General features: G+C 41.1%; 1 protein-coding gene across 1 annotated transcript in view; it reads left to right on the forward strand.

The window, feature by feature from the left end:
- Window positions 1-537: 537 nt before the first annotated feature.
- fbxw4 (F-box and WD repeat domain containing 4) overlaps window positions 538-26,143 on the forward strand; it is a gene marked incomplete at its 3' end in the record, with an annotated part of 70,489 nt that continues 44,883 nt past the window's right edge. The window contains exons 1-5 of the mRNA XM_079248970.1: window positions 538-810; window positions 3,459-3,554; window positions 4,819-5,004; window positions 9,485-9,617; window positions 9,899-9,984. Of these exons, the coding sequence (XP_079105096.1) occupies window positions 626-810; window positions 3,459-3,554; window positions 4,819-5,004; window positions 9,485-9,617; window positions 9,899-9,984 (686 nt within the window). The 5' untranslated portion in view covers window positions 538-625. The remainder of the gene's footprint in view (window positions 811-3,458; window positions 3,555-4,818; window positions 5,005-9,484; window positions 9,618-9,898; window positions 9,985-26,143) is intronic.

The raw sequence follows: 26,143 nt of genomic DNA on the forward strand, positions 1-26,143 counted from the left end.
GGGACAAAATACCTGTCAGCAGGTGCAGAAGTCTGACTGAGAGGAACAGAAAACACCTGACTGGAGCGGAAACATTAAAGGATTGTTCAACAAAATATTAGTTTATGACTGATGTAATATGTAATAAAATATCTTATTTGTTTGCTTTTTTTAAAAATTATATTTCTATTGAACCAGAATTAGAAAATAATGTAATGATTTTCTTAAATTTTTTTTATTTTAGTTATTATTACTTTAGTCAATTTCAGCTTATTTTACAGGCAGCTGTTTATTTCTTTCTTTAATGAAAGGGTATGTATATGTATATATATATATATATATATATATATATATATATATATATATATATATATATATATATATATATATATATATTTGTATAAGTTAGTGAAATGAGACTAACAGGTGAATTTAGACAAGAAATGAAAAATACATTTTTAATTCCCCATCATCTCCTGCGACGTCTGTCTTTTCGCCTAGAATCAGACGACCTGACGTCACGTACGTCACGTCCCGTACGTCGGACGTCATCAACAAGCAGGGACGGACTTCATGTTTCTGCTCTGAAACATGGAGCGGGTCTTCTCGTGTTTACCCTCCGTGTTTCGGCAGACCTGTCCCCACCATGCGGCTCCTTCAGCTTCCGGAGGACGTCCTCTACCACGTCCTGTCCTTCTTGGACCACACGTCCCTCTGTCGTCTCTGTCTGGTCTGTAAAGGGCTGAACGGCTTCGTGAGCCGGGACGCGGTGTGGAGGAAGGTCGCTAAAGAGTTTCTTAACACGGGAATCACCTGGAACGGGACGGACAGGTGAGACAGATATGCATCAGTCAGATAAAGAAAGCATCAGCAGGTTTCTGCCAGAACCAGAACCAGACTGTCTCTTTAGTTAGCTGAGTTCAGAACATCATAGAGGAGCAGTGGTGCTGAAACAAGACTTATTTCACCATGGCAACCGCATCTAAACCCAGACACACCTCTAATGTGAACCAGGACCCTGGGTGAAATGTATATCAGACGACCTTTCTGTCAGGTGTTTCTCTCCACCTGCATTGGAAAGTTGAACAAGGTGTGGGATGGAAGCAGAGACTGCAGATCATAAAGATGTCTGTCTCTCTCTGAGGCACAGAAACTCTGGGAACCGGCAGCCACAACCAGAAACCATGCCTTCATTTAGCTGTTTGTGGTTAAAAAGAAGTTTTATACCAGCTCTGAAGAACTCTGCTGATGTGTCTCCTCTGATTCTGCATGAAATGAATCATGAAGTCCAGATCGTTTCCATGGCGATGACAGGGATTTTATAGTGAAGAATCTTTCATGATGAAGTATCATTATTTGAAATCATAAGTAAAACACTAAAGTTAGATCAGTATCAGGTTTTATATTGAGATGGACAATAAAAGGTGTGTTCGAATGGGAGTAGGTTAAAGTCTAGGACTTTTCCAGACCTGCCATCTTTTGCTGATTTTTTTTTTTTTTTTTTTTTTTAAAGAGGAAAACTCAACTTTATATATAAAACCCTTTAAAACGACCACAGCTTAATCAATGTGCTGTTACTGCACGAGTTTCTTCATCAAACCATGGCTCAGATTTAACCCTGGACTGTACAGTTTTTATCGGAGCCACAGGGTCCGGTATGGTTCAGCAGAAGGAACTGAACCGGGATCTGAGCGTCTCTGCGTTAGCAGAAACAGGGGAAACAAAGCTGGTTAAAAGCCACAGAGACCTGATCAGCAGTTAAAGAGTTAAAAAATCCACCAACACTGGACAGGAGTTCTGGATCTAAAATCAATGCAGGAGAAACCATCTTCAGACACAACAGAGCTATGATCAGAAGCTGCATTGTCTCAAATCTCCAAGTTAGACACAGATAAACCATACGAGAGGACGGGGTATTATGTGTGTCCATGTTCATGTGTGGGACCAGAGACACACCGCACCAACCTGAAGGAATCATTCATTCATTCATTCATTCATTTTCCGAACCGCTTATTCCAATTCAGGGTCGCGGGGAAGCTGGAGCCTATCCCAGCCGGCTTTGGGCGACAGGCAGGGTACACCCTGGACAGCTCGCCAGTCCATCGCAGGGCCACACACAGAGAGACGAACAACCACTCACGCTCACACTCACTCCTAGGGGCAATTTAGGGTGACCAATTCACCTATCATGCATGTGTTTTGGAAGGTGGGAGGAAGCCGGAGTACCCGGAGAGAACCCACGCATACATGGGGAGAACATGCAAACTCCACACAGAAAGGCCACTGACCAAACCAGCCAAGGATCGAACCAGCAACCTTCTTGCTGTGAGGCCACAGTGCTCTGAAGGAATCAATAAGGCTTAAAAAGACGAGCTGTAAAATATATATATATATATATATATATATATAATATTGAGATTTTTTGCTTCACAATTTTAAAATCTTTTAAAATATAAAAATGGTCCTTTATAAAATCTTTGTGATTTTGATTGTTTTTATTGATCTTTTTACGTGTCTTCTTGGGCATTATAGCAGCAGAATGACGGTCTGGCTACTGGGTTGTTTTTTCTCAATTAAAATCAAGAAATCTGACGAGCAAAAAAAAAAGTTTTGTATCACAATTAAAATCAAATTGGTGCCCAAAAAATCTGAATAAAATCAGGACAAAAGCATATCATCACAGCCTTAAAATAATCCCAAAAAAGTTCATGTTTTAACGGTGCGAATGATCACTGTCTCCATCCGTTCTTCCTGACATGAACTGTCTTGTGTTTCATTCCTTTCTGGATCCTCATCGTGTCTGTAAGGTGAATTTAGGGGTTATCCCAGGATTTTCCTCACTGACCATTGATAGATCACTGATCAGCATCGCCAAATGGCTTCCTGAGATATTTACCTGCGTAACATCTCTATTAAACACCCGGAAATCCTCTCAGGTTCAATTTCTACCTTTTTACAGCTCAATCCCTCATCAGAAATTATTTCTAAGACTACTTTACTTATCCCTGTTTTACATATTCCTTGGATTATTTTCCTAGGACTGTTTTACTAGTTCCTAGGACTACTTACCCAGTGAAGAGGGGGTAGGGTGGCCGTGGCCCCCTGCTGAACCCTGGCCACCCTATTCCCTATCATCAAAGAGAGGATATTCTCAAATTGTTTGTGTAGCAGTTCAGCAGCCATTATTGGGATCTTTTTGCTGATGGAAGTGGTTTTTCAGTTTTGGGATCAATCAGAAATTTTTCTGGTGAATATTTTCTACTTTGCATGCGTGTTTATCTGTACACTGATCCTTTGAGCAACCTGTAATCCTTAATGGGATACATCAGAATAGTGATGGTCAGATGTTGATCCAGACATCAGGGACCAGAAGTATGTGCAGATGGATGCTGGATGAAGAATTATTATTATTACTGTTATTAGTAGTGGTAGTAATATGTCATCCTTATAATAATAGTAATTTTGGATTGCCATTGCAGGTACCCTCATATACCTCTGAAGGAGCGAGTGAAGACCGCCCAGAACTGGTTTTCTGGGGTCTGCAGAAAGTCTGTTCTTCTCAGATGGAAAACCAGGTGAGTTGTTTCCTTTCGGCCGAGACAACAACAGGAAATACTGACAGTGCGGTTTGTTATAGGACAGAAATCCAAGATGAATGAACTGGTGTGCTGGTCGAGGAAAACTGGACCTGGCTGTGGACTTGTGGCTTTACACATTCTGCAAGACCTTGGAGGGGACATAGGCACAACAGATATGGTGTAGACCTGCAGAATGTGTATGTCCATGTCCATCTGAGACTGCTGTAGAGAAGTCTCGAGTAGTATGGAGGACTGGATCCCCTGGATCCCCACCAGTCCCTGTACCAGAGCTCAGTCTGGAATGCCAGCAGTAAGTGGGATTGGTTTCCAGTGAAGATTGGACTCCAAGGCTGCTATCCACGTATCAGAATAGTTTAGATTCACATCTCTTCTTTTCTTTTCATCTGTTTTTATTGCATCCTTTTTATCTGTCCATCTTCTCCAGGCCTTGAGAGGCATTTTATGTTTATTTTTGTTTGACGCTAAGAACATTAGAAAAGGGACTGGGAACCACCTTGAACCACATCATGACACTGAGCAGTGGGAAATAGACAATGTTGTGCAAGGTCATGCTTTCATGTTGAAATTCAGGCCCCACAGCAGGAAAAAACTGTTCATGGTTCACTGTTTTGAACTATTTCAAACTTCATGAAGCGCCATAGAGGGTTGCTGGTTTATTTATGCTGGAGTGCATCTGATGATCCAGGGCTTGTTACTGGGAAAGCATCTCTCTGATCTTGTTGGCATGATGCTTTCCACACAGAAGTTAATATAACCTGTCACACACTCAGTGATGGCATTAATGTCCTCTCTATGTGAATCACATGACGTTCCTGTTTGTGGGCTCTCAGAGCATCTTCTGCTTCATTGGACCAGGTTCTAGTAGTCTTTGTGATGACTGTTCTTTGATAGTTTTATAGGTGGAGGTGAGAAGAACCAGACTGTGGTCTGATATTCCTTTCTTTTTAAAGGAAGGCTGTTACCCGCCACATGAGGCTTCTTCAGATCAGACTGTAAAAGTCATTTTTATTGTTTCTAATTCCATTTTACTCTTCATCACAGGGAGATGGAGATCTTAACATGCAGGATTTAGTCATATTTCCCAGCAGGAGAAGTCCTCTAAGTTTATTCCTTCCACTGAGAAGAAACAAGGTTCCCTTCTCATTGAACCTTCAGGATGAAGCTAACCAGGATTTTTCAGAATGTCCTCTCATCCCTTCACTAATGGCTATGTTTTCTGTTTGTCTTGTGTTTCTGTCAGACTGTTGCCATGGTTCCAGTTGGATCGGGATGTACTGTTCTTATCCCAAGCCGCTCATATTGGAGCATATCGGCTTCACCAAGACTCCAAGAGGCTCGAGCAGAGACCATCTGAGATCTTCTCCGGCCACGATGGCGATGTCTGTCGCTTCGTTCTCACTTTGTCTCACCTGATCAGTGGAGGAAGGTGGATAACTCATTTTTTCATCTCCTGATTGACTAAAATAGGTACTGTTATCCCTCATGTACTATTCTATAGCCTTGTCCACATATAGCAGTGCATATCTCAAAACAAAGATAATTTTATCCAATTTGGCCTGTCATCCACATGAAAATGCAGATTTATGCAAACAAAAAAATCTCAGACCAAAGTTAAGATTTGCAAATACTCCGTTTGCACGTCTGCATGTGGACATAGCTAACTGGGGTTTTAGGTTTTGAAACGTTACCGTCTGCGACAAAAAATACCATGACGTCACATGTGCGACCTTTGTTGTCAACAGCATGGACGTCCTGGAAACAGTGTTGACGTTGTCCATTGTCCAGGTACTTTGTGTTTGTTGACTGCTGTCAGTACTGCTCCGTATTGACGACCAACGACAAAGGACGACATTAAGGACAGTTATTTTCCACCACCTAACCAGATCACATTGGTGTTTTGTGTTTCATGTTTTGTGGAAGTGAAGTCGTGAGATGGAAGGTTATTCTGATTGGATAGGATTAGGGGTGCTACCGCTGCCTAAAGGTTTGATATGTTTATGAATGTGCTTAACAACATGGTTATGCAGATAGTGTGGATGGATTTGTTTTTGAAAAACAAGGTGGTGTGGACTCAATTTTATGTTTTTTTACTGGCCGGATGGGGAAAGAGATTTGGTTTTACGTGTGGACAGGGTTTAAGGTCCAACATTTTCCAAGAAATCCGTGTCTGTTGCAGTTTTATGCAGGTAACATTTACTTTGCTTTAACAGTGGTCAGAAAAAACTTTCCTTTTTCCCAAGACGCAATTTATGGCACATAGTAGTTTCCAGGTTTCACATTACCTGTGAATTAAAACATTAAAACACATCCGGCAGAAGACAAGATCAAACAGATCAGCCTGTCCAATCAGGTGTTTAGTGCAACACACCCCCAATAACGGCAAAACAGTATAAATGTAAACAATAAATTGGATCAAATAAAGTAACTATTATAATAAACACTAAACAAATCATCAATATAGTATAATATGTTGTCTATAAAGTCTGTTTACACTTCAAGAAAAGTATTAAACACAAGTGATGACATATATTGATCGAATGTACTTAGTGCTTATCAAAGTTTTGAATAGCATTTTATTTAGGAATTGCAGGTACCCTTTGAAAAAAATGAGCTACTGTTTAATAGAACCCTAAAAAATGGTTGCTCCAAAAAGAAAATGCACCATAGCTGCGTTACATTGCAGTTTTTCGCAATATAAAAGCGATTTAGTAAAATTTTGACAAACTACAATTACGATATACAGATGTTTTCATTTTGATGTTGTCTTGCTCCAAATTGTGCCATTTTTACCTGAAATTGACTGGTCACATGATAGATGGCATATTGCACTTTTATGATATACTTTTATCAACATGTCTGAAAAGGGTAGGTTGGGTAGCTGTGTTTCCATTACAATTTTTTTCAAAATAAGTGATATTTGTGAAGTTTCAACAAACTATAATTGCGATTTGCAGGTGTTTCTTTTAACGGTGTTTCTTTAGCGCATAAGCTGCAGTTCTTATAAAAAATCATCAGCCTGTTGGAGTCGCTCTTCCAGTGATGTCACTCCCTGACCTCTGATTGGTCGCACCCCTGACCAATAGCGGCATGCAGTCTGGTGACGTCACACACAACCCGACTCAGCTCGCTTAGAACCTGGGCTGAAGATATACAAAAAAAGTACTGGTAAACAGAAAACCCTACAAACTGAGCCGAGGCGAGTTAAGTTGAGACAAACGGATACCAATTGAAAAGGGCCTATTAGTCATCTATCAGAACTCAAGAGCCATTAAACCACAAAAGAGTACCCAAGATGTACCGCCAGATGTTCACCTGTGACTCTGGAAACTGCCAAAGAAAGACTCCAAGCATTGGCTGCACGACTGAGGGGATGCACAAGGGAAATAGAGACCAGACAAGTAAACTAGCTGTTCTCTACTAACTCAGTAAAGTGTACTCCCACTGGCTGGGAAATACCAAGCCCACCAAGGCTGGAGACAGAACAATACTGGAAAGACATATGGAAGAAGGAAGCATCACATACTGAAGAAGTAAGACCGGATCACAGCTCCCTCCAAAAACAAGGTTACCATTACAGTGGCAGATATTCAGCAAAGAGTCTTTAAGTCTGTAGAACTGGTCGCCACCTGGACCTGGTTAAAGATGCTAAATTCACTCCATTGGCTCCTGTTATGGCCCTGAGTCATCTGGTCTGCAGGGCTTCCTGAAATGGAGAGACTCCGGAGTCCACAGCTGATAGGCTGCCATCCCTCGGCTCCACCTGTACCACCTTGGCTCGGGATTGGTGGACATTGGTGCAGGCTCATCCCAGATTGGCCACAGATGATGACACCTGCCAATTTAATGACAATCAGCACCGTCATTCAGGGCAGCTGTGTCTGATGGTGACACAGTTTGCCATCTCCGGTTTGGTGTCAACGGCCATAGTATAGCAGATTTGCTTAGATTGGTTCTTAGCTTTTCTTTTGTTAATTGCTGTCTTTGTCTCAGTTTTGTTTGGTCTGTGATTACAGAATTTTGGTTTAGCTTTTGGAGTTTTGTTAAATAGTGGATTTTGCTCCTGTCATGGGATGTTTTAAGTTGTACCCTTTAGTTTCCTTGGTTTGAATCATTGTAAATAAAACCCCACCTTTTATTGGAACTTTTAGTTGCCACTCTTCTTTTGTGTTGCAACCCCTTTTTCCCCTAGACACCACTGGGGTCGTAACACTCCAGTTGCACAAATGATCAATTTGTTGAGGGGTTGGATCCACCCTGACTAGATGACCAATGGACAAATGTCCTGATACTGAAAGATCCCCACAAGGGACCCATACAACTATCAGCCGATGACCTGCCTCTTATGGATCAATACATGACGGCGACACAGAAAAGCATTGGTAGAGGGGCCAGGGGCCTCATTCATAAAGCTGTCATATGTACAACAACCAACGTACACCAATTAGAGTCAACTTATGGGCACGGCAACTCTGACCCTAGTATGAACAAAATCTGGTGAAACAAGGAACGGCGACACAATAACAAGAATGAAACCAAAGAAATGGTGCGAAATTTTAAGCATTTGTGCAAAATCAAATGTAAACTATTACATTAAAGTTATTCACAAAATATTTGATATTGATTCTCCTGCATGTGCTACACATGAGGTGCTAAAGGAAAACATGCCACGACCACCGCAAGTGTTGTTTCTGACCTCCAACCGATCCCCGATCTCGTCTAGAAGTGATGCAACAAAAGAAGTGGAGAATTCTTATTTATTCACAAGTTTCTGTTTTATTTTATTTCTGTCAGGGCGGTCTTTAATTAGCCCAACTCCTGCACCACCTCATTGATGGCACTGATTGTGTCCCTCTGCAAGGACACTGCATCTGGAGGAGAAATGCTGCAGAATCGCTGGCCACATCCTCTCCAACCACGGCTACAGCAGGGACACACAAGAAATACAATAACTGAACAACAAATAACCTTGAATCAGAGACATCTCACGTGTTTTCTTTTGTTCATTTCATAACCTGGAAGAAAGGAAAACATGACCTGCATCATCATGCGGGGCATCCAGCGTGTCAGTATCCCCCCTCTGACGCCGTCACTCGCTCGACTCGCCAATTTTCCCCACCAGCCTCTAATCTGTGGGAGTGAACTGCGGCATTCCCTTTCCCCCACACACTGGATGGGGATGCGCTTTTTTCCCTACACCTGACTTTTTTTTTTTTTTTTTTTTTTTTAAATTTCTGGCACCCTCAGGCCTGCCGATGAGACGGCGTTGACAGAATCTGTCAACGCCTTCCTGGCACTGGTGATGCCCATACCGTGCCCATCAAATAAAACCCTTTTTCAGTTTTTCACCTTTATCTATCGGGATTTCAATTTCACATTCTGAAAAATGACACTATCGATTTTTTTTGCCTGCTGAGCATCGTGGAAATGGTATTGATGAAAATTTATCAGGCGCGTTCATCTGACCTTTTTAACCAACATGTGGGCAGAGAAGCGCGTTCCCTCACATGCGCCTCATTTAGTGTTTTTTCTTATTTATATAGGAAAACAGACGTGGTACATGCGTGTCTTTTAAATCTAGAAGTCTTTGTGTGCTGCATATCCTGTTTTCTAGACGTACGCAACCTATAGTCATCATTGCTATGCACAGTTTTATGAATGAAGCCACAGATTAGCCAAACACCAGCTACTGGTTCACAAAACTATCCACAACACTGCAGGAGGAATGTTCACTCTGTATCCGGATTTTCCAACAAATCGGGAGAGCTTTAATAACTATCGCCATTAAGGTTTGTGAATACAGTGGAAGATGCAGTTTGGGAAGAAGTTAGAGTGAAAAAAAATGCTGCGCTTTTATTTTTTTGTCCTGAAATGTGACGCAGCTGACTGCTACTTCATTTGTGTGTCAGTGATGGCAGGATCCTGGTCCACAGCAGAAGAAGAGACTTCTCTTTATGGTTGTCAGGTCACAGCCAGGAAGTGAACTGTCTGGACTCCAAAGATGGACTAATAATCAGTGGATCTAGAGACCGAACAGCACGGGTAAGAACACCTGTACAGGTAAAGATGTGATGCACCGTAATATTTATCATGTACTTTAAAGAAGAAAATGCCTTGAAGTATCATTTTGATATACTTAGTAAACTCCAAGCCATGTAAAGCTCGGGTATCCAGAATAGTTCCTGTTGACACTGCATGTGGTGCATCTATGGATGCCAGAGATCCAGCGGACGTTTAATGGTTGAACAGCCTGTATGTTGTGTGTATCTGTGTGTGGTGGTTTACAGTCACTTTTTTAAAGTGGAGACCTTTGTTTCTTGTAGATTTGGACTTTGACTTCCAACTCCCCCAGAGCTACCATTCCCATGTCTGACCGAGTGTGGTCCGTTGCTATTAGTCCCACGCTTAGGTAAGGATTTATTCTCATCAGCCATGAAAAGAGAGTCGAATAAAACACCTTCAGCTTTCCTTATTGCTGTTTGTCTTTTACACTGGGCAGGATTTATTGTTTATTCATAACAACTTTTTTTCAGAAAATATCTCTCTATATACCTACACAAGTTAAATGTCCTATCCTACTGAGAGAAAAAAATACTTTATTTTTTATCCTGATGACTTCATCAGAATCATCAGGAGCTGATTTAGCTAAAAAACATTAATTATATTTCTATAACAGAGATTTTAGTACAGGTTCCACATTTGGCAATACTAAATGATAGTAACAAAAAATCGAATATTGGAATTTTTGCTTCACAATTTTAAAATAAAATTTTTTGTTTAAAAAAAAATCTATTTTTTTTTGTTCAAATAAGTAAAAAAAATTACATTATAATTTTTTTGTCATTTTGTATTGATCTTTTTACTTGTCTTTTACCATAACAGCAGGTCTTTCTTAGCTGAAATGAAGAAAAATGACGAGCAAAAAAGAAAAAGTTTTGTAAATTTTTTTTGTTTTTAATCTACAAAAATAAGCAATATCGAAGAATTGTGAGAATCCCAATAAAAATCGAACCAGCACCCAAAAAATGGGAATCCGGACAAAAGCAAATCGCCACAGCCTTACTATCTGATCTCCAGTGGGCCGGACCAGTAAAATATTAATCAAATAATCTGCTTTTGTAAAGCAATTCTTATACAATAAAAAATGTAGCGCAAAGTGCTAAAGAGAAAAAAATATATAACCAATTAAATAACATTGAACAGCATAATAACCTATAAATACATCATATTACATTACCAAGATGTTTACGTTGGATGAACTACAAAACATGAAAATACTGAAATTTTGTGGGTAAAATGAGTGAAGTTATAACTATTTTTCCTTCATTTATGCAACTTTTAGATAATTTATTTATTTGATTTATTTACAAGGATTATTTCTGTTTATTCTATTTGTCAAATTCCTTTAATTTTTAAAATATTTTCTAATATCTAAATTGTATTTAAAAAAGTCTATCTGTATGTCTGTTTGTCTAATATAAATATTTTTGTCTGATCTATTTATTTATCTGCACGGTGGAACAGTGGTTAGCACTGTGGCCTCACAGCAAGAAGGTCACTTCTTTCAATCCTCGGCTGGGGAGGGGTTTGGTCAGTGGCCTTTCTGTGTTTGCATGTTCTCCCCGTGTATGCATGGGTTCTCTCCGGGTACTCCGGCTTCCTCCCACCGTCCAAAGACATGCATGTTAGGTTAATTGGTTACTCTAAATTGCCCCATAGGAGTGAGCGTGAGTGGTTGTTTGTCTCTGCGTGACCCTGCGATGGACTGGCGAGCTGTCCAGGGTGTACCCTGCCTGTCGCCCAAAGCCAGCTGGGATAGGCTCTAGCTTCCCCCGCGACCCTGAATTGGATTAAGCGGTTCAGAAAATGAATGAATGAATCTATTTATTTTATTTTTATTTATCTTACTTCTGGTCCATATTTACCTGTGCATTGCAGCTGCCAGCTCACACTGGCTCTACAAAATCCCCAGAAGTATAATTCCTGCTATCTGGAACTGGGTAACTGTTTGATATATAAGGAGTTTCTGGTCTGAGCACACGAGGAGGTCATTGTAAAATTAACTGGTCTGGTTTCTGTGGATCCAGATTTTGTTTGACCACATGGTCACAAATGAGACTTCCGACATATTGATTTATGTTTACCTGAGACTTCTGCATCAAGGTCCGGATTTTTTCTAAGCAAGGGTTTTGTTACAGAAACCTTAATGTGGTGTTGATTTCCTTTTGATTCCTCAACCATCTATGGTCCAGACAGATGCAGGGAGGTGTAGCATATCCTCCCCAACATCTGCCGCTCCAACAGCAAGGCGGATGATTGGTCATCTGGCTGTAGAGAGGAAAAGCCACAGAGAGGGAAGATCTCCACTCCGGCCTGAGCGTGGTTCAGCTCTTCATGCTGGCTGCTGTCTTCACATGTCAGGCGTTTACCTTCGTTATTATCTGATTGGGTTTATTGTAGACAGTCAAGTATCTGCTTGACCCTGATCATGAACGGATGTCAGCACATCCCAGCAGCCTCCACTGGCATCTGACTGCACAGTGAGCTGGGAAAACGTTCCCGTAGCCGTATGTAGACTTTCCATTAAACACACAGCACATGGATCCAGAGTTCTGTTGGACCAGAGGTCTGTTGTTACCCAGAAACTTGACGACCATCTGATGGCGTTGGTAGAGTCTAACTGCTGATATGTTCAGGAAGGTGGTCGTGGTGGTTGTCACTTAAACTGTGTGTTATCTTATGATTGGATTATTTGTGTATTTTCTGTCAACTGCTGTAGACTGATGTGGTTTTGTGGTGGAGAAACACGGACCACACACGCCTGGCAGATCATTACAACCTATGAAACGAGTCGTAAACATCATTGTTTGCAGACGCTGTTGTCAGACTGAAGATAACTGCTGGGAAGCCAAGAATAAACGTCTGACGGTGAATCGGCTTCATTTCGCCATCTTTAACCAGATTATCGAGTTGGACTGGCTGTTAATGAACTCAGCTTTCAGAGTTTCCTCACCCTTTATGGGGATCTTGTTCTGGTGGTTGTGGTGATCAGAAGTGTCAGCTTGTCGTGCTGCGACCTTGCTAAACCAGAGTGCACAGAAAAGGACAACTTGTGGAGCATTTTCAGCTTCAGAACAAAAATGGATCCTCATCAGGTAAACGTAGCGAAATATCTTCATCTTTACTGTTGCTGCATTGGCGTTTATGTTTTCTTGTGTCATTGGCTTCCTGGACTCCACACCTGCACGGTCTGCTTACCTGGGATATGTCTCTGTACGTATGCATGTTTAAGCTTGTGTACAGATTATAGGCATCCTACAGAAAGCTGAACATCCCTCTTTAACCTGCGCCTCTTTGCTGGAGTGTGGTTTATTCAAATTTCCGAGTACTTTGGAAATGTTTGTATTTAAGAGCTTAGAAAATAAACAGCGGTCGTCTTTACGTACCTGGTTTCAGTCTGACGGAGATCTCTTCTCCAGCTAAAAAAAAAAAAAAAGAGAGAAAAATCCAGGATAGTTGCAACTTTGTATGTTGGCGAGTCTGTCCAGTTTAGGCCTCAGTGAATCTCTGAGATCTGAGAGGAACAGGCAGATTTTCCACATCATTAATTCTCCTATTTGATGGCTGAAAGAGTGAACTGTGCTTCAGCCCGCTGCCTCTTCATAAAGGAAACCTGCCCCTTACCTGTCATTGACCAGCGGTCTGGTTAATTAAAACTCTTGTTGTTCTTCTTTTGTTAAATCTAAGATGTCTGGTTAAAGTCACAGAGCATATGAAAAGCTTAAACTATAGCTAAACCTGTGTAGCCATGGGTAAAGGATAGATTTAATGGGACTAAATAAACTTTTCTGATGGTTACTTTTGTTATTGATTACACGTGTTTAGTAGAATTTAACCCGTCTATTCTGCAGCTGTGTAAACGTCCTGATGAAAAGCACAAAGCTCCAGCACACAGACAAGTTTGAAGAGTTTATGTCTACTCATGTTCCAGGTAATAGAGATGACTTTCATCTTGGCTTTTTTTTTTACTGTATATTATTTATTTAAAAGATTAAAGTATGGGTCCGTTCCCTTATTTATCAGCAGTTAAATGGTAAATAATTATATACACAAAAACATTTATACACCCTTTAACATTATTTATAGCAGCTTCTACAGAGGACTTCTGAGTTATTTTAGTATTTTAAATGCTCCCAGAAACCCTCACTCAGCATTTTTTTTATTCTGCACATAAACTCCTCAGTGTGTAGAAGCCACTCTGGCAGCATCATGTCTTAGGATCTCCGCTACGTAACTGGAGGACACCTGGATGTAACTGGTGCTGCTTGACACAGGGTGAACACACAGTTTCTGAACATTAACTTCAGGTGTGTGATGCTTTATATGCAAGCCCAATTCTAATGATGTTGGGGCGTTGTGTAAAACGTGTCACAGGAGTCCAATTCAAAATGAGTGAATATTTGAAATAAGACAATAAAGTTTATCAGTTACAATATGATACGATCTCTTGCATCATATATTCTATTTTACTACTCTACAGTCATTTAGCAGATACTTTTCTGCAAAGTGGCATACATTTGAGAGTGAGAACAACACAAGCAAGAAATCACACAGGATTAAGAGCTAGTCAGACTGGAGTGAGTCCTGTTGTACCCAGAGGCTGCTGTGTAGGGCTAGATCATAGACCGTATATGAACGACGGATGGAGCCTTCGGCAGTTAAAAGTGAAGCCTATGCGGAAGTGTATAAAACTGCAGTTCCCCTTCATCCACTAGGGGCTGCAAAACAGAGCAAATCCCCCATAGACTCTAATGTTAAAAAGACCAACTTCACAGCAAAAATAAACATGTTTACAGCCTGGTTCAAAAATCCATTTTAGGTTTAATAGGTCAGGTTTACCTTCATGACAACTGTGGGGGGAGTGAATTTTTTTCTAATTCGCCCGTTTAAAAGTAATTTAATCTCGAAGTTCGACATATTTAGGGGCGTGTTCTTTTGATTGACAGGTACCCGATCTCCCGCTTCAAGTAAGAAGAATGTATAACAACTGCAGTTTTTAGCCAGTTGACAACGTGACTTAGCTTTAGCCCGCTTACCTCCATTAGCTGGTTAGCTCCTGTTATCTCCGGGTTAGCTCTTAGCTACAGGCAGCTCGGAGTTCGCTCGATGTCAATCATCCACCATGACACTCACAGCCCCCCTCTCAGCTCCACCTCTTTGCCCATATTTGTATTTTCCGGGCGAGACGACGCACATGCCTCTGTTGAAGTCTTAGAACTGTCTCATGCTTTCTACTTAAGGAGTATCCCAATTTTCCTTTGGACAAAGGTTAAGGGGGAAGGGTGAGGGCTACACATCCCTTAAAGTGAAGATTTTCCAGGACCACACTTCATTGAAGAAGGGGTAGAAGCGTACGGCTGCCAATTACTAGTTCCTGTACAGCGCGTTCAGAGGCAGCAAGTCTACCAATGCTGAAAAAGAGGTTTACAAATTTAAGTATTTTCAGCGTTAAAATACGATTTATTAACAAGACTGAAATTACAGCGCTTTATTTTACGATCGTATGTTATTCTCTGTGAAAGTTTGCTACAGTTAGTACAAGAGGCTAGCATTTGCTGAACTGCTGGTTTGATATATGAATGCATAAAACCACTGTCGCTGTTTTTTTAGGGACAATCATCTATACGTTGTAGCATCTCCTTTACTTTTGTGCACAGTGCTAAATTGTATCATATGTTTTAGCCGGGGACACCAGAACACTCGAGGGCACTTATCCGCTACAGAGCAGAAAAAGAGGAGTTTATTGTTTATGTTCTTGTTCTTGTACTAATTTCAGTTAAAAAGCCTCTATTAAGTTATAATTACATAAAGAAGTTACCCGTGCAATTCCCATGAATACAATGTCTGCAAAACAACGTGCAAGGGACAGTAGTTCCCGTTTATGCAGTTTACACAGCATTAAAAAAAAAAAAAAAAAAAAAAAAAAAGAATCAAGCTATGCATATTTATCTCATAGAAAACTTGTATCTGACCCTTGTAATGGAGTGCAATGAAAACAAACAAAAAATTTCTACTTTCAATACAGAACATTCATAAAAGAGGTGTGGTTGGAAGGGAAGATGACTGGCCAACAAGCAGACAAAAAATGGGAGATATACCGATTGCCCAGACAACAGAAAGTAGCACGGCTGACAACAGTGGCATCTTGGAAAACAATCACTCGTTTGCGTAGCATGCCTCTGTTTGCGTAGCAGCTAGAGTGAGCAGCTTGATGACGTTGTCACGGTGTAGTGGTGTCCCATTTCTTAGGGGAACATTTTCACCACTTGACACTTACCTCTCCACTGGGGGGCCGAGGGATAGGGATAGGGATAGGGCTAGGGGAAGGGGTAAAAGATAGAATTGAGACTTAGCCTTACTGTGATCAGAAGTAAAGACATTTCTCATCATGTCATTATAGAACAACTTCCACAAGGTCAGTCAGTTAATGAAATGAGCAGAAATATCATCACATTGTTAAAAACAAGATGATTATTTACTACATGATAAACAGGAGCAAACAAAACACTGGTACCATCCTGGGAGAGGTGGTGGTAGTGGTGGTGGAGGAATACACGTACCTCGCAGTTTAGCTAGTCTGGCTGTGACTATATGCTTTTGTCCCGATTCGATTCTTTTTTTTTTTGAGGTGCCAATTTGATTTAAATTGTGATTCTCACAATTCTTTGATATTGCTGATTTTTGTAGATTAAAAACAAAAAAAATGTACAAAACTTTTTTTTTTGTTCGTCATTTTCTTTTATTTCAATGAGGAAAAAGCAACACAGTAGCCAGACCATCATTCTGCTGCTATAATAGCCAAGAAGACAAGTAAAAAGATCAATAAAAATGACCAAAATTTTTATAATGGATTATTTTTTATTTATTTGGAAAAATAAATATTTTAATGAATAAATATTTTAATATTGTGAAGCAGAAAATTCCGATATTCGATTTTTCGATTTGATTTTTTTCCTATTGATTTGATAGGAATTATGTGTTTACATTGTCGTTTTTCATCACTTTAAAGCGGAATTAACTTTTATTCAGAATTAAAGAGGAATTAAAACTCCCAAATAAACACATGGACTGTAGCTAGAATAAAGCACTTATTCCAGTCAGAGTATCAGTGTTTAGTCCTCACAGTGGTGGCAGTAAAGTGTAATGACATCCTCCTGCAAGGCGTCAATATGAGGGTAGACAGGTGAGCTTTCTTTTAACTGGAACAAAGCTTTAAGACAGGACTGAGGATAATGTTGGAGAATTGTTGCAGAAATCCAACAGGGCTGTTGTACAGAACTCTTCAGAAACCTTGGGCTGACACCATCCAGCCTCAAATCGTTATTCCAATGTAGCTGATCCTTCATTTGACTGTAGGAAATATACAGGTTGGACAGGCAGTAAAGTCCTCTGTGTCTCTTACTGTACCAGTCTGTCTCCTACAGTCCTGTTTCTACAGTCCTGTCTGTCTCCTACAGTCCTGTTTCTACAGTCCTGTCTGTCTCCTACAGTCCTGTTTCTACAGTCCAGTCTGTCTCCTACAGTCCTGTTTCTACAGTCCAGTCTGTCTCCTACAGTCCTGTTTCTACAGTCCTGTCTGTCTCCTACAGTCCTGTTTCTACAGTCCTGTCTGTCTCCTACAGTCCTGTTTCTACAGTCCAGTCTGTCTCCTACAGTCCTATCTCTACAGTCCTGTTTCTACAGCCCTGTCTGTCTCCTACAGTCCTATCTCTACAGTCCTGTTTCTACAGCCCTGTCTGTCTCCTACAGTCCTATCTCTACAGTCCAGTCTGTCTCCTACAGTCCTGTTTCTACAGTCCTGTCTGTCTCCTACAGTCCTATCTGTTTCCTACAGTCCTATCTCTACAGTCCTGTTTCTACAGTCCTGTCTGTCTCCTACAGTCCTATCTGTTTCTACAGTCCTATCTCTACAGTCCTGTTTCTACAGTCCTGTCTATCTCCTACAGTCCTATCGCTACAGTCCTTTCTGTCTCCTACAGTCCTGTTTCTACAGTCCTGTCTGTCTCCTACAGTCCTGTTTCTACAGTCCAGTCTGTCTCCTACAGTCCTGTTTCTACAGTCCTGTCTGTCTCCTACAGTCCTGTTTCTACAGTCCTTTCTGTCTCCTACAGTCCTGTTTCTACAGTCCAGTCTGTCTCCTACAGTCCTATCTCTACAGTCCTGTTTCTACAGTCCTGTCTGTCTCCTACAGTCCTGTTTCTACAGTCCTGTCTGTCTCCTACAGTCCTGTTTCTACAGTCCTTTCTGTCTCCTACAGTCCTATCTCTACAGTCCTGTTTCTACAGTCCTGTCTGTCTCCTACAGTCCTGTTTCTACAGTCCTGTCTGTCTCCTACAGTCCTATCTCTACAGTCCTGTCTGTCTCCTACAGTCCTGTTTCTACAGTCCTTTCTGTCTCCTACATTCCTGTCTGTTTCCCACAGTCCTATCTCTGCAGTCCTGTTTCTACAGTCCTGTCTGTCTCCTACAGTCCTGTTTCTACAGTCCTTTCTGTCTCCTACATTCCTGTCTGTTTCCTACAGTCCTATCTCTGCAGTCCTGTTTCTACAGTCCTGTCTGTCTCCTACAGTCCTATCTGTTTCCTACAGTCCTATCTCTACAGTCCTGTTTCTACAGTCCTGTCTGTCTCCTACAGTCCTATCTCTACAGTCCTGTTTCTACAGTCCTGTCTGTCTCCTACAGTCCTATCGCTACAGTCCTGTCTGTCTCCTACAGTCCTGTTTCTACAGTCCTGTCTGTCTCCTACAGTCCTGTTTCTACAGCCCTGTCTGTCTCCTACAGTCCTGTTTCTACAGTCCTGTCTGTCTCCTACAGTCCTATCTCTACAGTCCTGTCTGTCTCCTACAGTCCTATCGCTACAGTCCTGTCTGTCTCCTACAGTCCTGTTTCTACAGTCCTGTCTGTCTCCTACAGTCCTGTTTCTACAGTCCTGTCTGTCTCCTACAGTCCTGTTTCTACAGTCCTGTCTGTCTCCTACAGTCCTGTTTCTACAGCCCTGTCTGTCTCCTACAGTCCTGTTTCTACAGTCCTGTCTGTCTCCTACAGTCCTATCTCTACAGTCCTGTCTGTCTCCTACAGTCCTATCTGTCTCCTACAGTCCTATCTCTACAGTCCTGTTTCTACAGTCCTGTCTGTCTCCTACAGTCCTATCTGTTTCCTACAGTCCTATCTCTGCAGTCCTGTTTCTACAGTCCTGTCTGTCTCCTACAGTCCTATCTGTTTCCTACAGTCCTATCTCTACAGTCCTGTTTCTACAGTCCTGTCTGTCTCCTACAGTCCTATCTCTACAGTCCTGTTTCTACAGTCCTGTCTGTCTCCTACAGTCCTATCGCTACAGTCCTGTCTGTCTCCTACAGTCCTGTTTCTACAGTCCTGTCTGTCTCCTACAGTCCTGTTTCTACAGCCCTGTCTGTCTCCTACAGTCCTGTCTGTCTCCTACAGTCCTATCGCTACAGTCCTTTCTGTCTCCTACAGTCCTGTTTCTACAGTCCTGTCTGTCTCCTACAGTCCTGTTTCTACAGCCCTGTCTGTCTCCTACAGTCCTGTTTCTACAGTCCTGTCTGTCTCCTACAGTCCTATCTCTACAGTCCTGTCTGTCTCCTACAGTCCTATCGCTACAGTCCTGTCTGTCTCCTACAGTCCTGTTTCTACAGTCCTGTCTGTCTCCTACAGTCCTATCGCTACAGTCCTGTCTGTCTCCTACAGTCCTGTTTCTACAGTCCTGTCTGTCTCCTACAGTCCTGTTTCTACAGCCCTGTCTGTCTCCTACAGTCCTGTTTCTACAGTCCTGTCTGTCTCCTACAGTCCTATCTCTACAGTCCTGTCTGTCTCCTACAGTCCTGTTTCTACAGTCCTGTCTGTCTCCTACAGTCCTGTTTCTACAGTCCTGTCTGTCTCCTACAGTCCTATCTCTACAGTCCTGTCTGTCTCCTACAGTCCTATCGCTACAGTCCTGTCTGTCTCCTACAGTCCTGTTTCTACAGTCCTGTCTGTCTCCTACAGTCCTATCGCTACAGTCCTGTCTGTCTCCTACAGTCCTGTTTCTACAGTCCTGTCTGTCTCCTACAGTCCTGTTTCTACAGCCCTGTCTGTCTCCTACAGTCCTGTTTCTACAGTCCTGTCTGTCTCCTACAGTCCTATCTCTACAGTCCTGTCTGTCTCCTACAGTCCTATCTCTACAGTCCTGTCTGTCTCCTACAGTCCTATCGCTACAGTCCTGTCTGTCTCCTACAGTCCTGTTTCTACAGTCCTGTCTGTCTCCTACAGTCCTGTTTCTACAGCCCTGTCTGTCTCCTACAGTCCTGTTTCTACAGTCCTGTCTGTCTCCTACAGTCCTATCTCTACAGTCCTGTCTGTCTCCTACAGTCCTATCGCTACAGTCCTGTCTGTCTCCTACAGTCCTGTTTCTACAGTCCTGTCTGTCTCCTACAGTCCTGTTTATACAGTCCTATCTCTACAGTCCTGTTTCTACAGCCCTGTCTGTCTCCTACAGTCCTGTTTCTACAGCCCTTTATGTCTCCTATAGTCCTGTCTTCTAAGTGTGTCACAACAAAAAGGGAAGATGTTGTTCTGAACTTATCTAAAAAATACTCAGCTATATTTAGACTTCCAACACTGATTTCTTTTTCTTCAAGTCTTTGAACATTTCCATTTCTGACCACACATCTCCCACATTGTTCACACAGTTTTCCAGCTTCTTTCTGAACACCTATTTGCTATTTCTTCAGTAACTCCCTGTCTCCATCTCTGAGTGCTTTCTTCTTTATGTTCAGTAACTATTTGATATGAGAGCATTTGGCTATCAGACCCACCGCTTATGGTTCAGGAGGCAGACACCATCTCTACCCTGAACTGTAAAACCTTCCTCTTTGACAAATCTTATAATTTGAGAGTAATTTGAAATTCTTATCTATGCTGAACAAATGCTTTCATGTTCATCTCTCTGGTCTTTATTCAGAGTCCATAAACATATGACAGTATTGGCATCATTAACTGGTATTCCTCTTTCTGGTCTTCCTGGATAAAAGTTGAATTTCATATTGGTCTCTCTTTCCTGTCCTCTCCACCCCAACCATGGCTTCCTAAGTCAGGTTCTACCAGAAGTTTTGCCTTCCTGTTAAAAGGGATATTTTTTTCCTTTCCACTGCTGCCTTATGCAGCTCAGAATGGGGGATTGGATCATGGTCAAGATTCAATACAATCTGTTCATTATCCTTTACTGTTATGAATTGTCTGTAAAGTGCCCTCAGACGACATTGTTGTAAAGTGGCGTTATACTAATAAAACTATTGAATTGAATTGATTTGAGGTTTAGGAAGCCCAATCTCGCATCTTAGCAACTGATAATGTAATAATGGTCAATAATGTAACAATTTTGACTTTTATTATTCAAGTATGTTTACTGAATTCTCAAACATATGAATTGTCACATACAGACAGAAAAGTTTACAAATTTAGACATGACATGTTGACAATCACACACAGAAATAAACAGAAGAGTGAGCGATATATATTTGTACCAGAAAAAATAGGACAAGACTCGGGGAGAAGGATGGTGTCAAGGTTATCCTGTACCTGCATTGAGCGTTTCTTTGTTGAAATAGTCCAAGGTATCTGTAGAAATGTGTTTGGAATGTCAAATTTACCTTTAGATAGTCAAAAGAAATAAAAACACTATCTTTAAAGAAACCCCCTACACATAACAGGCATCTACTTTTCCACAACTTAATAGTTGGATCTATAAGAGAGGGAGGAAAAAAGGGGTTGGCGAGAACAGGGCTTTACCAACGTGGTTTCTTACACCCTAAATGTATGCTGAATTGCGACCAGATATGGAGAGAATTACTGGATTAGTCTGATAACACTTACTAATCGATATTGGAACACACACCAGAGCAGCAAGAGTGTTGTTCCACGAGTTACCACACTGATGTCTCCTGTTCGTAGATGTCAAATGACCAATATGAAAGGTTTGTTAGCCAGTTGTAATGCAACAAGTTTGGTAATGCTTGACCTCCATTTTTCTTCAGCCTCTCCAGAAATGCCTTCCCAATTCCTGGAACAGTTCTGTTCCAAATAAAGATGGATATATATGTGTTCAGTTCAGTAAAGAACACTTTAGGGATGAAGCGTCACGGTCAGAGACCGGGGTGGAGGGGTGGACCCAAAAGCAGAACGTACAGATGAAGAGGTAAATGAAGTATTTATTTAGTACTCAGATCCTGTTGGTCTGGTCCAGGGAAGAACTTCTCAGATAATTGGAATTCTGATGATAGTGGAGGTTGCTGGGGGGGGTGGCCTCTGGTTGTGGTGGTTGGCCTTGGTTTGAGGCAGAAGCAGGCAGGCATAAGCAGTTGGGGAAGTTGGCTGAGGAAAATGATCTTGATCCAGGAGGATGTCTGTAATGGTCTTGACGTGCTGAGGAGGCAAAGAAAAACAAAATGAAATCTCTAGCGATGAGCCACAAGGTAAGCACTAGAACTGGCCTGATTACCACGCAGTAAAGAGAGACAATCTGGCGAAGACTGGAGCTCCAGCTTGTCCTTAAATAGCAGGATAAATCAGGAAGAGGAGCTCCAGGTGGTTGTAATTGAAGCTCCAGACTCCGCCTTGAGTCCCCATGGCAACCTGCACAGACTCAAACAGCAAACCATGACATGAAGTGAGAATCATCTCAAATAGAAATAAGATATAACCATTTTAATGGAATTTATTCTTCCTGCTTATGATAATGGAAGACAGGGCCATCTTGTTAAGTCTTATTTAGCCCTTTCTAGCGCCATCTTAAAATTATTTTTAAATAGATCCTCGACACTCCCAGTAACAGGTACACCTAAATAAGTAAAAGAGTCATGTGTAATCTTAAAGGGGAACTGGTCAAGAGATCCCCATTTTGCTGATGCACCTATAGGAAAAAATGAACTTTTCCAAAAATTTATTTTATGTCCTTATAATTCCCCAAATCTAGTGATAAAGTTTAGTGTAAGAGGTATTGATTAATCTGGGTCCGAAAGACATTGAAGGAGATTGTCACAATATAATGAAAGTTGATGGTTGAGGCCATATCGATCTACGCCAAATAGTATTTTCCCTCATGGACACAGCAAAGGGTTCAACAGCAATATTAAACAGGAGAGCGACAGAGGATGTCCCTGTCTTGTGCCCCTGAAAATTGGGAAATAATCAGATGCAAAGTTATTGGTGCGCACAGAAGCTTGTGGATTGGAATGTAAAAGATTCCCCAAGCTACGAAATTTCTGTCCAAAGCCAAACTTTTTCAGAGCTGCAAATAAATAATTGTACTCCACCCTGTCAAAGACCTTGTGTGCATCGAATGATATCTCTGCCTCTTTTTTCTGTGGTTTAGTGTATATATTATGGTAAGACGGCGTAAATTACCAGCTAGTTTTATAGCCAGTCATAAAGCCTATCTGATCGTTGTGGATTATGTTGTTCATGATTGGCTCAAGTCTTGCTGCAAGGGCCTTTGTTAAAATTTTATAATCAGAGCAAAGCAAGCTGATTGGATGGTAAGTCACTTGGTAGATCTATATCCTTTTTGAGAGGAACAAATTTAGTTCCCCGTGTCATTGTTAGTGGTGCAAAGCTACTTCATATACTTCATATGAAAGAGGTGCCAGTTTAACGGAAAAGACTTTATAAAATTAAATTGGGTAGCCATCGGGACCAACAACTTCCCTGATTAATATGTTCTAATCGCCCTGTCAATTTCTGCCCATGTTAATGGTACTTCAAGTGCATTGACATATCATTTATACAAGCTTATGTAAAATTCTTGGAATTGTTTATTAAGTACATCCATGCATGTAAACAAAGATAGTACATTAAAAAAAACAATAAGTTTAAACATCTAACTGGACGGAAAACAAAGTGCAGGACAATAAAATGTTGTCAGCATGTTACTGTCATTATTTTCACTCGTAACTTTCCAACTGTATTAACAAGCTTACTATTTCTGTTGGAGCTATTACCAGAACCATTTATGAAGTACTGCAACTCTTGCAAAAAAAAAAGACCACATGAGAAGGACTAAGTTAGACATCAACCAAAAATCATGGTGTAGCATTTTACACTCAGAAGTTCTAAGACCAAAGCAACATGACAGTGGCTGCTTGCATACTACTTGCATGTAGCATATTCTTAAAGAAGGAGAGAAAACCAAAGACCTCCTAATTTACAGACAACCAACCATATCAAAGGTCAAAATAAAAATAGTGTCATGTCATATGGAAAGAATGATCAGACTAGCCTGGGTCGGGAAAGAAATGAAAACAAAATGAAAGAACCAGTCTGTATGTTGACAAATAAGCCGGTGCATACACGCTACAACTAATAGCTGTAACTTAGTTGTAGCCATAGAGTGTCGGCATTGATGCTGCTGTGTCATACAAAGAGAACATGTAAAGAAGTGGATGTTGATCTAACCAAAGCTGCTTCAGTCTCCCACTGTAACCAGTTTGTCCAACACATAAGCTTTTGCTTTGTCGGGATCTTTGAAGCTCATCGTTGTTCCATCTTTTAAAGAAAGAAACCTGTTTACAGCCTGGTTCAAAAATCCATTCTAAGTTTAATAGGTCAGGTTTACCTTCATAACAACTGTGGGGGGGTATGAATTTTTTTCTAACTCGCTCATTTAAAAGTAATTTCTGCATATTTAGGGGCGTGTCCTTTTGATTGACGGGTACCTAATCTCCCGCTTCAAGTAAGAAGAACGTAGAACAACCGCGGTTTTTAGCCGGTTAACAACATGACTTAGCTTTAGCCCGCTTACCTCCATTAGCTGGTTAGCTCCTGTTATCTCCGGGTTAGCTCGGTTAGCTCTTAACTACAGGCAGCTCAGAGTTCGCTCGATGTCAATCATCCACCATGACGCTCACAGCCCGCCTCTCAGCGAACCTCTTTGCCCATATTTGTATTTTCCGGGCGAGACTATACGCATGCCCCTGCCAAGATGGCGATAGTAGGAACCGCCCACTGAGCTTCAATTTAGCTCTTCAGAAACTTATGGGTGACGTCACGGAGGCTCCGTTGATCTCTTGATATACAGTCAATGGTCTCACCTGACTATTTGCTTATTTTATATGTATTAAAGACAATGACGTAACAACAAATAAAGAAGGTGTGTTATAACTGTGATACATGGAAAACCTGCAGGACAACGGCCCTTGAGGACCAACTTTGGATACCCCTGTTCTACAAATACTTGTCCTTGATGAAAGCATATGACAGTTATGCCAAAATAAATGTTGTTTGTTCTTTTTCTATGGCCACTGTGTTCTGAGGTGCTAAGTAAACCATCACTCCTTGTGATGCTGCTGTCTACAGACTGCTTCAGCGTCTTTCATTTTAAACCTCATCATGTTACACACTTCAACGTGGTTATGGCTGTTTAGTTTGTGCCTTAGGGCAGTAGTATCCCCCCTATCTGAACAAGAAGCTCCTGCAGACACCTGGACAAACACATGCAGATGAAAAGAAGGATCTCCAGAGATTTATACGCACTCCTTTTTAGAAGAATTACTCAAACTTTTTCATGTGACAGAAAAGTAAAATCCAGCTTGGCCTGGATACGTCTTCCAGGATGAGATGATGGTGTGGTGTCTCTGAAGCCTTTTGTTTTGTTTTGTTTCAACACGCTGAAGTCCTACACAGGTATGTAGTGCTGAATAAAGGAGTAAGCCTTGTTTGGCCTGCCTGGGGTTAACTAGGTGACCTTTTATAATCCAAGTGTTTGGGGGTTTTTTTTCCCACAGAAATATTGCTTTGTCACTGAATCAGTTTGAAGTTGAGTGAGTTCTAATATACAACGTTATTCCACAATTTCAGGGTCCAAACCGATGCAACCCATTTTTTTTTTTTTTTTATCTTTTTGTACATACCAGTCAGCATCAGCTGTATATGGATTATATTCCATTGAGTGTTTTCATGTGGGAGCATAGATCAATGTAAAGACATGCACATGCCTGTATTGGTATAGTGTTAGCTTTAACCTGTAACAGAACACACCACCAGCGCACCTCTGGGTCTAACAGCAACGTCCTGTGCACTTTATTATCTCAAAAATGATCCAGTAAGTCTGTCAGAACTTAGTAAATCTTGTGGACTTGTAATCCTAAACCAGAAATAGTTTGCAGTCACAAATGCAAGTCTTCAATTTAGAATAAAGCTCAAAGCAACAAAGGTCACCGTAAAAATGGCTGCAGACCAGCTACACCTGAAACATCTAATATCCACTAAACTTTGAAAGTTTCCTAATCTTTATTAGAGTTGTATGATGTGCCTTTGTTAATTTTTGATCAACTTGAATATTGAAAGAAGAGAACTGCCCCATCCAAGAGGATGAGTTTAGTCTCTCCTGATCAGACCAGATGTTTCTAAAATGTTTTATAACTTATCTGTGTTTGTTTTTTACTGGAAATTAGCTAGTCAGCCAGCAGCCAATCACGTATTTAGCAGAAAATGCAAAGTAAATTCAGTTGAAGAGCACAG

This window comes from Telmatherina bonti (assembly GCF_933228915.1).
Source record: "Telmatherina bonti genome assembly, chromosome: 11".
Classification (NCBI taxonomy): domain Eukaryota; kingdom Metazoa; phylum Chordata; class Actinopteri; order Atheriniformes; family Telmatherinidae; genus Telmatherina; species Telmatherina bonti.